The following is a 12,223-nucleotide window of genomic DNA, read 5'->3' as shown; positions in this document are numbered from 1 at the left end:
CACACAGTAGCTGCGGTTCTGGGCTAAGGGGTATGTGTCCTGCCCCCAGTTAGGCCTTAAGCCTCAGAGCAGGGCTGCTGCCAGCATGTGTGTTCCCCACCTGGCCACCGGCCAGGCCTGTCCTCACCTGGGCAGCTCACCACCCACCACCTCCTGGGGGATAGGACGGTGCTGCTCCCACAGGCCCAGGCCACTTAGTTGTCATGGCCCTCAGTGCCTAGGAGCCCTGGAGGTGGCTTTAGGGCATCTCAGCGGGTCCTGACCTCACCATGCCCTTGCTTGCTGTCTGCCCATCAGGGAGATGGCTGTGTGATGGGGCCAGATGGGGCCAGACAGCCACATGGAGCACACAGAACACATGGGGCATACGGACACATGAGGCACACGGGGCACAGGGGCCACACTGGCCACACCATTGCTGCAAAACGATGTCCAAGACAGTCTTCCCGGGAGAGAGCATTCCTGTGAACCCCATGTGGTGGGGGCACATGCGACCTAGATCAGTGGACTTGCCATGAGGCATCGGGGACACCTCAGCGCGAAGCTGAGGCACCAATAGCCTCCTCTTACTTTGGATAAAATTTGAAGTGGAGCCAAATGTCTGAAATCCATTCAGTGGGGCTTCCCAATGAGGATGGGGTCCTAGAGGGCAGCTGGGATAAAAGCCATACACGCAGGCCAGCCCCTTGTGTCCTCCCCCAGGTCTCACCACAAAGCCACAGGGCAGCCAGAGCCAGAGCCGCCACACAGCTGCATCCCAGGTTTCCTACTGCCCAGCATGTGAGCTCAGACTCAGGAACCCACTGCTTTAAGGGGGAAGCCAGGGTCCCCTCCTCCACGACAAACGCAGGGAGGGACAATCCCCAGCAGCTTTTCTTCTCTGCACAAAGCCAAAGAGTCCTTATGTTCAGGGCCCCCTTATGCCTATGCGCTGGAGTGTCCCTGACTGGAGATGTCATGCCCTTTCTTTCATGTTAGGCACCTCTAGAAAGTGACTCTAGGTTCCCTGGTATCTGGGCTCCTGAGAATTGGCCACAAGCTCTGGGCACAGGGCGGACATCCAGGGCATGGCTGGCAGAGCTACGCAGGCCCGCTGCTGGGCAGCGTCCTGGCAGCTGTGGCTCAGCCTGGGTCTGCGGGACTCTAGGCTAGTTCTTTCAGAAATACAGATGTGTACAGGGGCCTGGCACCAGAAAACAAGTGGACTACCTGCTTCACGTCATCATCAGGGGCCCAGCACACCTGCCACACAGACCTGTACCCTCCCCCAATCCCTGGGACATGGTGTGTGGTGCCCCAGGGGGATTGGTTGAAATCACTGTCCCGTTTCCTGAATGAAGAAAGAAATTCCAAGAACCTGTCACAAGAGGCAAAAGGCCTAACATGCCACAGCCATGGCTCCAACACGGACTCTTCCTACTGGGGTACCTTGACAATCCTGAGGCATCTGTGGGGGACAAAATGCCTCTGCCTCCAGGGTCTGGTGTCAGGAAGGGCACTTCCTCATGACACAGTTGCAGTGTGCCTGCTCATGGGGAAGGGGGCCTTAAACTCACGACAAAACATCCAGGACTGATGGGGTCCGAGGTGCCCCCTCACAACCAGCCTCGGGAGTGCATCTCTAGCCACACACTCTCTGTCAGTCAGAAGGGACCAGGGGAGGCTGGCCGCCTGGCCACAGCCTGGGCTTCAGCCAGGAAAAGGACAGATGGACCAGTGGGAACAAGGTGGCCTGGAACAAGTCAGTTCCTCTGAGTGCTCCCCTCAGAGCCACAGGTCCGGCCAGCGGCTGGGCTACTGGGACGAGCTTCTCTCCAAGTGAGGAGCAGAAGAGGCAGGAGCCAGCAGGCTGTTCCGTGGGCCTGCACCTCCCTCACGAGTCTACGCCATCCAACCTCCGGAAACGGTTAGAGAGGAAGGGGCAGGAGGGCGCAAGAACAGGTCACTGGGAAGTGCAAATAGCAACAATGTGGTATTTTTCTAGAAACTCTGAGCACATTTGGTGAGTGGGTTAGTGGCACTGTGCTGAGTTAGTTCTTCTTCATCAACTGGGCCCTCACAGCAAATAGGGGAGAGTGAGGCCACTGGGTGAGTGTGCTGGGCCGCTATAAAAAACCCCACAGCTGTGTGGCTTCCACAACAGACATGAATTCTCCCACACCTCAGGAGGCCAGAAGCTGGGGTCCAGGTATTGGAAGGGTTGGTTCCTTCTGACGGCTGCTATCTGGCTCTGGCAGGCAGCCACCAGCATCCTTAGCTCACAGATTGATGCATCACTGGCCCGTTGGCTTCACACAGCATTCTCCCTGAGCCTTCACGTCATCTGCCCTGTGTGTGTGTCTGTGTCCAAATTCCCCCTTTTATCAGAACACAAGTCATCAGACTGGGGCCACCTTAATGACATCTTGACTACACCTACAAAGACCCTGTATCCAAATAAGACCACAACCACAGGTTCTGGCATTAGGACTTCAACATTCAACATCCTTGCAGGACAATAGCTTCAATCCCTAATGCTGTCTACCAGTTCATTGTCAGCACACGCCAAATAGGGAAGAACCAGGCTTGGGCTCCAGCTAGGTGCCACCTGGAAAGGGGTGGCAACTGGTAGTTGTAATCTTACTACACCTGCTTTCCATTGCCTTGTGGATTTCTGGAGTGTGCTGGAGCCACCACTTGGCATCAGAGTTGCTGAGGTCCCCTTGAGAGTTTGACCCATTGCCCTGCCCCTGCCCCGGGACAGAGCCATGGGGCTCTGCACAGGTGTCCTGCTGAATGTGGTGACCAGCATGCCAGGCCAGTGACCCTGTCAGACCCACTGCTGGCTTCTTTGGGGTGTGCCTTGAAGGCACTCCAGACCCTGCAGTCAGCAGCTTCGAGAGAGCCTGTCTTGGCCTGGCCGAATGTCAACAGGATTCCCAGGACCAGGAGGCACATCCTGGAGTCCTGGGCATGTTCTGGCTGGCAGGGCTCAGCTCCTGCCTAGAAGCTGCTGCAGAGGTTAGAGCCAGCTGGGATGATTCTCCAGCAAATCTCAAGGGCAGGACAGACCTTGCTGCTCTCTGTGCCTTGGTGGCTGGGTGAGCAAGAGAAGTACAGCGCACTGACCAAGTGAACTCGAGACTGTGAGTGTCGAGGTTCGGGCGCTGCGCTGAGGATGGATCAGCACATCAAGAGGTCCAGTCCATCACTGTGAGAGAGAACCACCCAACGCGTGGCCTTTTGAGTCTCTCCAACAACCTGCTGGGGACTAGAGGCCAGCTCTACTGTGTGGATAGAGAAGAGTGCAGAAAGGATTCAGTGGGGTAAGGAGCTGGAAACCAAGCTATGGACCAAACAGACCCTCCCTTCAAGGCCAGGGCTCACCTGCTGATGTCTGATCTCTATCACATGAGAACAGCTCCTGCGACCTCACACATGCACACATGTATATATACATATACACATGCATTGTATGTGTGCATGTACAGGATACAGGTCTGCACACATGCACATATAAGCATGCACACATACTGACACAGGTGCACACAGCACATCCCTGCCTGGTCACTGCTCAGTTCTCACCTTTCCTGCCTCAGCCCCCAGGACCCTCCTCAGCATCCAACATCATACTGTCAGGCACGCCCTAAGGTATCTAGGCCTGTATTGCTTATCTTACAAGATGGACAATGTCCCCTCTCAGTTACCTCCATATCACACAGGATGTGTCCACGGAACCTCTGTTTAAGATCCAGTGTCACCTTTAACAATCAGGCCCCAAAATGGAATGAGCAGCTGCAAGCAGTAGTGAGTTTGCCTTCACTGGGGGTGACAAAGCACACGCTGGCCACCAATCTGATCAGTTGTTGGGAGCTGGAGCACTGGATCCAGGTTTTCACAAACCCATCACCTTGGACAGCATGGGGTTACCTCACATCAGGATTTCCCAATGATGCCCACCCTCCTTCAATGAATGCTCCACACACTGATGCTAGGGTTCACTGTCACAGTGCCTGGTGCCCCCAGTATGAGGGCCATGATGCTTGGGTCCTGGGACAGACAAGCTCCAGCTTCAAGGCCAAGTTCTGAGCTCTGTTCCAAGCATCCTGGAGCCAGGCTGTCTCCTGGTACCTTCACACATATGTCTGTACTCCAGAGCACAAACAAGGGCTCACTCCCAAACCCTCAGGGACATGCGTGCCCGGGGTGGTATTACCTGGGGACTTAATGCTTTTCCATCTAGTCTGACAAGTATTGCTGAACACCCACTGTGGACCTGAGTGCATATGGATGCTGTGCAGGAACGAGGGCTGACTCCCATTTGGCCCAGGGGGATAGGGGTTCCCACAGTGAGAGAGGCAGATGGGAGGGGCAGCAGCCCGTCTCTTGGAAGCTGACATCCCCCAGGGCCTAGGTGCCTAGGGAAGACTGCTGTGGTTTCTGTAGGAAAGGTAGACCTCAGTTTCCAGTGAGTCCTGTGCTGGGTGAGAGAGGGGGATGGTGAGAAGTGTATTTCCCACCACAGGGCGGGGCGTAAGACCTCACCACCAGGCACAGTGGCTGCATTAAGGACAGAAGGACATAGAACAGAGCAGAGGGGGACAGCTGCACCTCTCCCTGGGCTGCAGAGGAAGGGACAGGTAGATGCTGAGGTTTTCCTCTGTTGGTACCACTTGGGCTCCTACAGCCAAAAGTCAGTCTGTGCCACCAAGGGAGGGCAGTTCTGAGATGTTAGCAAGAACTGAAAACTTGCCTTTGGGTCATCTGTTACGGCAGCCCCAGGAAAAGAATCAACTGCCCCTACCTGAAGGCTCTCTCAGGACCCTTGGGTCCCTGGTGAGTTTCCAAGATGAGATCAGCAGATTCTCCACAGGCTCCAGCTTCCCTAAATAACAGAGTGTCTCTCTGGGGACTAAGGAGGTCATCTTGGCCGGTGGCCACACAATGGGTGGCTGAGTGAGGAAGAACAGTGTGGGCAAAGGGTTGACCCAGGTATCTGCAAAGTGTTATCTATGTCTTGGAGGGGAAGAGAGAAGGAAGAGAGAGTATAAATAGAAATATTTCGAGGTCCAGGAACAGGTGAATAAGCAGAAGGCAGTCACGTGTCCTCTGAAAGCCACATGTGTGGCAGCATGGTGCCAGGCTGTAGCACATAGGAGAGACTCGTGTCTTCTGTCTGTGCCTGATCTGACCTCCCATATGCCCTCACCAAGCAACAGATGGGGCACACACACCTCTGGTAAGGCTGGAAGTGTGGGCCCAGGTCCCAGCTGTACCACTTCCCAGCTTCTCAGAGCCTGTTTCTCATCTGCAAACATGGCCCTCCCTCCCTCTGTCTGCACAGGTTCTTCTACAGACTCACTCCCATAACTATCATGCCTCCCCCAAAGCACCAAAGCACCAACACGGCACCTGGGCCCCAAAGGCTCTCCTGGGAAGGCAGGCTTGCTGCACAGCCATAAAAACACCTTGTGGTCCTCAGGGGGCTGGCCAGGTGCTGTGTCCACCCACTCAGAGACTGCCCCATCTGACCAGTGAATTCATGAAATGTGCACATCAAAAGGGACCAGACACCCAGAACGGATTCACCTAGCTCTTTGTGGCACTGAGGATTCCAAAGGACACTGAAGGAGGAACATGGCTGCCCAGAGTCACAGACAGGCTGTTGGAAAGTGTACACACTTTGCCCTCTTTGATTAAATTTCCTGTAACTACATGTCTGACCCCTTGGAATTCCAGAATTCCAGGCTGTGGCCTTTCTTGCACCAAATGAGCTTTCTGGATGCCTAGGGCCAACTCCTAAATATTGTCTCCAGAGGGAATGGGCCCACTGGAAAAGGGTCCCCGCTCCCCCAGGCCGGCTGACCACACTGGTTACCATTATGGCTGATCAGCTGGGTCAGCTTTGGAGTTCAGGGCTTGTGCTCATCAGTCCTATAGTTGCAGGTTTGAGCAGGAGGTGGGGCGGGTCAAACAGACTGGAGCGAGGGTTATCCCAGGCTGGGCTCCGAGCACGCTCCTATGCCCTGTGCACTGGATCTGGTGGGGCTCCCACCCGGTCCTGACCTCCGCCATTTAGTCGGCGGAGAGTGGGTGCGTGAGGCCCCAGGGGTCGACGTGACTCCAGGCGCGCGCCAGGGAGATCCCGTGGGCACGACACGCCGGCCACGCGCTTCTGCCCTCACGCCGCGCACCTGTCCTGGGCGGGGCCCCAAAGCCCAGTCCAGCGGTCCCGCCCCACCCCGCCCCGGCCGCGCAGCGTGCTGGTTGGCCGAGGAGGCGCGCTATGCTAATGAGCCTGACCCTGCTCGCACCTGCCGCGGCGCTGCGGGCCCGCGTTCTGTGGACTCGCAAGTGGGACCCGCACCCGCGAGGAACAATGCCGCGCTCCTTCCTGGTGAAAACGCACTCCAGCCACAGAGTCCCTAACTACGGGGAGCTGGAGACGCAGAGAGGTAGGGGCTGCCGGGCTCCCCAGCCTCCGCCCATGGCTCGAGCTCCCGTGGGGCAGGAGGGGGAAGCCCCTGGGAGCCGGGGACACCTGTCCCAGGTAGGAGAGGCGTTAACTCACCAGCACGGCTGGGGCCGAGGCCCCGAGGCTGGAGGTAGGTTGGTGGTCCGAGTCTGAGTCCAGCAGAGCGCGTGGGCATTCTCTCCCCACTTAGAGAAGTTTCTAGGCCCCCAATCACTCTGGGCTGTCCCCCTATGGCCTGGCGCGCCCATCCCAGCTAAGGGAACCTGGAGCTATCTTCCTGCTGCAGGAGGTTTGGGAGGGTCCCAGGGATGGTGGGAAGAGAGCCGGAGGGCCACCGGGGGCTGACGTCCAAGGGCTCCCGAGGAACATCCTGTTTTGGGTGGTGAGCACAGGGGCGGGGAAGAGTGACCATGGGCTCTCTAGTGCCAAGGCCCAGCTTGTCCAGCGTTGCGAGGGCTCCTCCTGTGCCTCCTCATTCCTCCTGAGGGTCTCCTTCCCTCTGGCCTCCCCTCCCCTCAGTGGAGGTTGCCCAGGCAGGCTGGGCTAAGAGACTTCAATCCTATCCCCAAAGGGCTTGGTAAGGAAATGGGAGTCCAGGACCCAGCACTGTTCCCTCGTTCCCATTCCCTACTGGGCATGCAGACACGCAGAGGCCCCAGGGTAAAGGACTCCAGTAGTCAGAGCTGTCCCTCCTAGCTCAGCAGCTTCTTGGGGTGAAGACCCCCTGGAGGGCTGCTTCCTGAGTCAGAGTGAGAGAGGGGAAGGAGGGACACTGTGGTGGCCAGGGCACCTCAGAGCCTTTAGAGCTCTCAGAATCCAGCGTGGGGACTCTCTGACCAGCACCGAGACAGGGCCACCACCAGGGGGCACCTTCCAGGACCAGGAGTCTCACTTCTGGGTGCTGAAATCAAGGTAGAGTCACCACCAGCGATTTTATAAAATAAAATAGAATAGAAACCACCAGAGTGCAGTGCTCCTGATAAAGGAAACATTTTTTCTAGCTTTATTTTGTATTAAATTTATTGGGGTGACATTGCTTAATAGGGTCATATTGGTGTCGTGTCCATTTCTCTGATACATGCTCCATATATTGCAATGTGTTCCCACCACCCAAAGTCAAATCATCTTCCATCACCGCATATTTGGCTCCGTTTACCCTTAATTACTCCCACCCCCTTCCCTCTGATAACCACCATACTGTTGTATCTATGAGTTTCAGTTTAATATCCCACATCTGAGTGAAATCATATGGTTCTTGGCTTTTTCTAACTTATTTCACTTAGCATAGTATTCTCAAGGTCCATCCATGTTTTTGCAAATGGCAGTATTTTATCTTTTCTTATGGCTGAGTAGTATTCCATAGTGTATATGTACCACATCTTTATTCAGTTCTCCCCCTACGAAAGGACACTTTGGTTGTCTAAGAAAACTTCTGTTTCATATATATATGATGGAAAACTTAATTTTCATTGGTCATAGTTATAAAAGTTGAACCACCATTGTGTAGAGTCCAGTCATACAGTGCACCCACTTCGCTATTTGAATATGCAAATATGGGCAGCTCTGCGAGGCCCAGTGATGGACTGTCCAAGAACAGCCTCGCAGCCCATTAGCTCTCTCTGCTTGCCTCCCCACCCCCACCAATCTGAGGGCACAGATTTATTTTAACACATAAGGAATAAGAAATGGGTTGCAGAGTGTTCGGAGATTTGGGCTTTTGGGAGATACAGAATTTAACTCTCACCTACTAACCTGTTTACTTTGGGGGCCTGCCATTCCAGATCAAGCATGGGGTGTGCTGGCTCACAAATATGGGCACAACAGGATGAGGGCAGAGGACCAGCCCCACTGGACCAAGAGAATTGGCAGAAGGCTATGTGTACCAATGTCAGGATATCAAGGGGTAATCGGGAGGTGACTGGAGGTTAATTGGTTGTTTTACATGTGGTGACCTGCTGCCAAGTGTTCTGAATCAATGCTGTGTGGGAGTCTGGAGGTGCACTGTGAGCTGGTCCTGATGTGGGACAGGGAGGAGCTCAGAGAGAGGGTCCACCTTGCCTGGCAGTGAGGGAGCCTTCCTTGGCCCCATGAAGGCTGTTTTGGGATTCTGTAAGGTATTTTTCCTTTTTTGTTCCTAAAGAGGAACTGAGATTCCTCCTTTAGACCCCATGGTTTCTGGGCTGTCATCACTTCCCCTGCTGACACCTCTATCTTTCAGGCCTTTCCCTTCATGCCAAGCTGCTGATGGCCTAAAGATGGGCTTGAAATTGGACCCAAGATGAAGTTTGAGAACACCACATTTTGGGACTGAGTCTTCACCTTTCCATTCTCTCTCCTTCTGCCCTTCTAGAAATCAATGGCTCCTGTTCTGCCTGTGGGGGACTGGTGGTGCCCCTCCTCCTCCCAGACAGGGTAGCTCGTCCCATGGCTGGTGACCCAGCCCAGCCCTGGGACCGCACCTCTGTCATCACTTGCATCTCCCTGCTCATCCCAGAAGCTCAGAGGGCTGCTGAGCCAGACCCCTTGGAAGTCAGCTTAATGGACCCTCGTGTTGGCCAGGCTCCCAGCATATCCCTCAAAGACAGCCTGAACCACCTCAATCTGCCCCCACTGCTGGTTCTGCCCATGCGGTGGCCTCCAATACTGGGCCCAGATGGGGATAGGGCTCCAGACAGATTGCTGGAGGCTGAGCAGGCCCCCTGCTCCCCAGGTGGCTTCCGGTGCACCCACTGCTACAAGCCCTACCACACACTGGCTGGGTTGGCCAGGCACCGGCAGCTGCATTGCCACCTGCAGGCTCAGCGCTACTTCACCTGCAAGTACTGCGACAAGGAGTACTCCAGTCTGGGTGCCCTCAAAATGCACATCCGCACGCACACGCTGCCATGCATTTGCACCATCTGTGGAAAGGCCTTCTCTAGGCCCTGGCTGCTTCAGGGCCACATTCGGACCCACACAGGTAGGACAGCATTGGGTCCACGAAAGAGATCTGGGTAAAGGCAAGAGCAGAACCTGGAAGTTAGAAAGAGGGAAAGGGAGGCTTGTTTTATTTTTCTGTTTTTTAAATTTACTTATTTTCAGAGAGAGGGGGAGGGAGGGAGAAAGAGAGAGAAACATTGATGTGTGAGAGAAACATCAATTGATTGCCTTTCACGTGCCCGCAACTGGAGACCTGGCCCGCAACCCAGGCATGTGCCCTGACTGGAATCAAGCCAGAGACCTTTTGGTTTGCAGGCTGCCGCTCAATCCACCGAGCCACACCAGCCATGGCAGAAGGGGAAATTTTATGAACAAGAGGATGGACATTGATGCAGCTTTTGCTTTCCAGTGTGTCCGTGTCTTGGGGCTACAGCACAAAGTCCCTCAATCTGGGGGGCTCAAAACATCAGAAATGTCCTCTCTCACTGTCTGGAAGCTGGAAGTCCAGGTGTCCCAGGGCTGAATTCTTTCTGCCTCCTCCAGCTCCTGGAGGCTGCTGGCATCCTTGGCTTGTGGCCACATCACTCCAACCTCTGTTTCTGACCTCACATGGCCTCCCCTCCCAGTGTGTCTGTGTCTAAATTTCCCTCTTGTTGTAAGGACACTAGTCATATTGAATCAGGGCCCACAAACTGCAGCATAACCTCATTTTAACCTGATGACATCTGCAAAGCCCCTATTTCCAAATAAGGTCACATCTACAGATACCAGGGGTTAGGTCTCTTTTTTGGAGGACATAATTCAACCCATAACACCCAGCAAAGCATAGGATGCACAGGGCTTCAGCAGGGTCTGACTTCTCACATTCCACAGTCTTCCAGAATTCTGGAAGGAAGAGACGGGAGTGAGAAAGACCTGGTCTGAGGGTAAGAACCATAGGGGTCATAGCCTATCTGAAGGGCAGAGATGACAGCTGGGACTTCACTCAGAAGTTCGAGACCTGGAGCAAACCTGTCCATGGGTAAGAGGATGCCCAGGAACCTACAGGAAACAAAGGAGAGAAGAGTAGCTGTGGACAGGAGACAAAGTAAGAAACAGAGAAAAGAGAGGGATGTGGACAGGAAGCTGAAGGAGGCCCCCCCAAAATACACTGCCCAGAAAAAGCAAAAGGGTCCTGCTACATACAGGAGCAGCCCGTAGCTGAAATGGATCTCAGCCCGGGGCATCGCCTGGAGCCTGGACTTCGTCAAGCACACAGTGCAGAGTGGGAGACAGAAACAGAGAGACAGAGCTCCCAGAATAACTGTTTGGTCCTGATCACAGACCCACAGTTGCAACACACACTTTCTGTAACTGGAGCCTTCCTAATCCTGTCACAGCTCTATGACTAGAATCTTCTGAGTCACATGTGGGTGGAGGCTGGAAAGAAGGGTTTTACTGGAAAGGGCCATTTTCCTTGACCCTTCACTAAGGATGTCACACATCATCAGAGGCTCAGTGCTCTTATTCTAGGAGCCAGGAGGGTGGGAGTCCCTGCAGGAGGGTGGCCTGGCTGGGAGCATGCCTGAGTGTTGCGCAGTGGGGACTGAAGGCTGGTGTCTCTCAGGACTCTGTAGGGCTGCAGGACTGGAAGCCACTCTGCACAGTGAACAGGTGACTCTCGATGACACTTCCTTTTACACTTGTCAGAATCATTCTGGGGCCAAGGTCCCAACAGAAGGACTTTGTCCAAATCCCTGGTCCCTGATTGGAGGTGGCCTGAAGGATACAAGGATTTTAGTCATTCCTAAATGCCCTTTTGTGCAGGAGGAGGGCTCACTCCTTCCAGTCTGCTTTCTGTGGGAGGCTGGCTGGTCTCTACTCCTGGTTTTCTGTAGGCAGGCTCAGCTGCCAGAAGGTGCCCATGCTTCCCACATCCAGATCTGGGTGGCAAAGGTCCCCAGGAGAGCTCTGGCAGAAACAGAGGAAGGTCTAGCAGCTGTGGCAGATGTAGCAAAGAGCTGCATTGGACCTTTCCTCTTAGGAAGGGTTAGGTATGTCGTTTCACCCTGTTTCCAAGCTGCCCCAACCTTGGGTGCTTGTATGGCCTCTTGGCCTTAGAGTCTCCTCCTGGGTTTGGGGCTAAGGCCCCTACCACTTATGTCTGAGGGAGGGGGTGATGAAGATAGATGAATTGGAATTGAGTGAGCACTTAGAGGGAGAGGGATGGGTTATTCATTTATAAACAGGGACACTGGAACCCTGAGGCCACCTTCCCAGTACACCCCAGGTAGTCACTCACCTGTCCCTTCCCTTTTCCTCCCCAGGTGAGAAGCCCTATGCCTGCTCTCACTGCAGCAGGGCCTTTGCTGACCGCTCAAATCTCCGAGCTCACCTGCAGACACATTCTGACACCAAGAAGTACCAGTGTAAGAGCTGCGCCAAGACCTTCTCCCGCATGTCACTCCTGGCGAGGCATGAGGAATCTGGATGCTGCCCCGGTCCCTGAAAGGCATGGTTTCAGTACAGGCAGGAGGGACAGAACCTCAATCCCAGAGACCACGGCTGGCACCCTTCTTGGCAGCCTCATGCTGCCTGGTATGCTCAGAGGAGCCAGAAGTTCCTGGAGGGCAGGAGCTCAGTCCCCCCCGCTCAGGTGTGTTCCCCTGTTTGCCACAGCATGCTTCTATTCCGACCCAGTGCAGCCCAGAGGGCTGTCAGGGTGAGCAGGGGCTCGTGCAGATCTCCCACTGTGCTCTGCCCACTTGGAGGGGACTTGTCTCCAAGGGACGACTTTCAGCAAAACAAGAACCACCAGTTAGTTTTCTACTTGCTCTGGTTTCAGTTTCTGTTCCTTTAAGAGTTAAAGAC

General features: G+C 54.7%; 1 protein-coding gene across 3 annotated transcripts; it reads left to right on the top strand.

Moving 5' to 3' along the window:
* Window positions 1-6,287: 6,287 nt before the first annotated feature.
* Window positions 6,288-11,990, top strand: SNAI3 (snail family transcriptional repressor 3). Of its 3 annotated transcripts, none has more exons than XM_090260183.1 (3): window positions 6,288-6,434; window positions 8,805-9,413; window positions 11,680-11,990. In XM_090260183.1, the coding sequence occupies exons 1-3, from the start codon at window positions 6,359-6,361 to the stop codon at window positions 11,859-11,861; spliced, it is 867 nt and encodes a 288-aa protein (XP_090116309.1). In that variant the 5' UTR covers window positions 6,288-6,358; the 3' UTR covers window positions 11,862-11,990. The 3 variants fall into 3 exon arrangements, with proteins under 3 accessions (XP_090116309.1, XP_090116310.1, XP_090116308.1); XM_090260184.1 differs by having other exon boundaries at window positions 6,378-6,434; window positions 8,673-9,413; XM_090260182.1 differs by lacking the exon at window positions 6,288-6,434 and adding an exon at window positions 6,441-6,584.
* The last annotated feature ends 233 nt before the right edge of the window (window positions 11,991-12,223 follow it).

The sequence above is a fragment of the Furipterus horrens genome, unplaced genomic scaffold (genome assembly GCF_987537825.1).
Source record: "Furipterus horrens unplaced genomic scaffold, mFurHor1.1.pri manual_scaffold_13, whole genome shotgun sequence".
In the NCBI taxonomy this organism is placed as follows: Eukaryota; Metazoa; Chordata; class Mammalia; order Chiroptera; family Furipteridae; genus Furipterus; species Furipterus horrens.
The sequence above is the reverse complement of the archived record's forward strand: the minus strand, read 5'-3'. Positions and strand labels throughout refer to the sequence as shown.

What these genes read in the sequence shown, in the direction of transcription:
- SNAI3 (XM_090260182.1), top strand. Translation starts at nt 6,467, where the DNA reads ATGGCTCGAGCTCCCGTGGGGCAGGAGGGGGAAGCCCCTGGGAGCCGG. An exon ending in CCGAGGCCCCGAGGCTGGAG is followed by an intron (nt 6,585 to 8,804) that starts GTAGGTTGGTGG and finishes CTGCCCTTCTAG; the next exon opens with AAATCAATGGCTCCTGTTCT. An exon ending in CCACATTCGGACCCACACAG is followed by an intron (nt 9,414 to 11,679) that starts GTAGGACAGCAT and finishes TTTCCTCCCCAG; the next exon opens with GTGAGAAGCCCTATGCCTGC.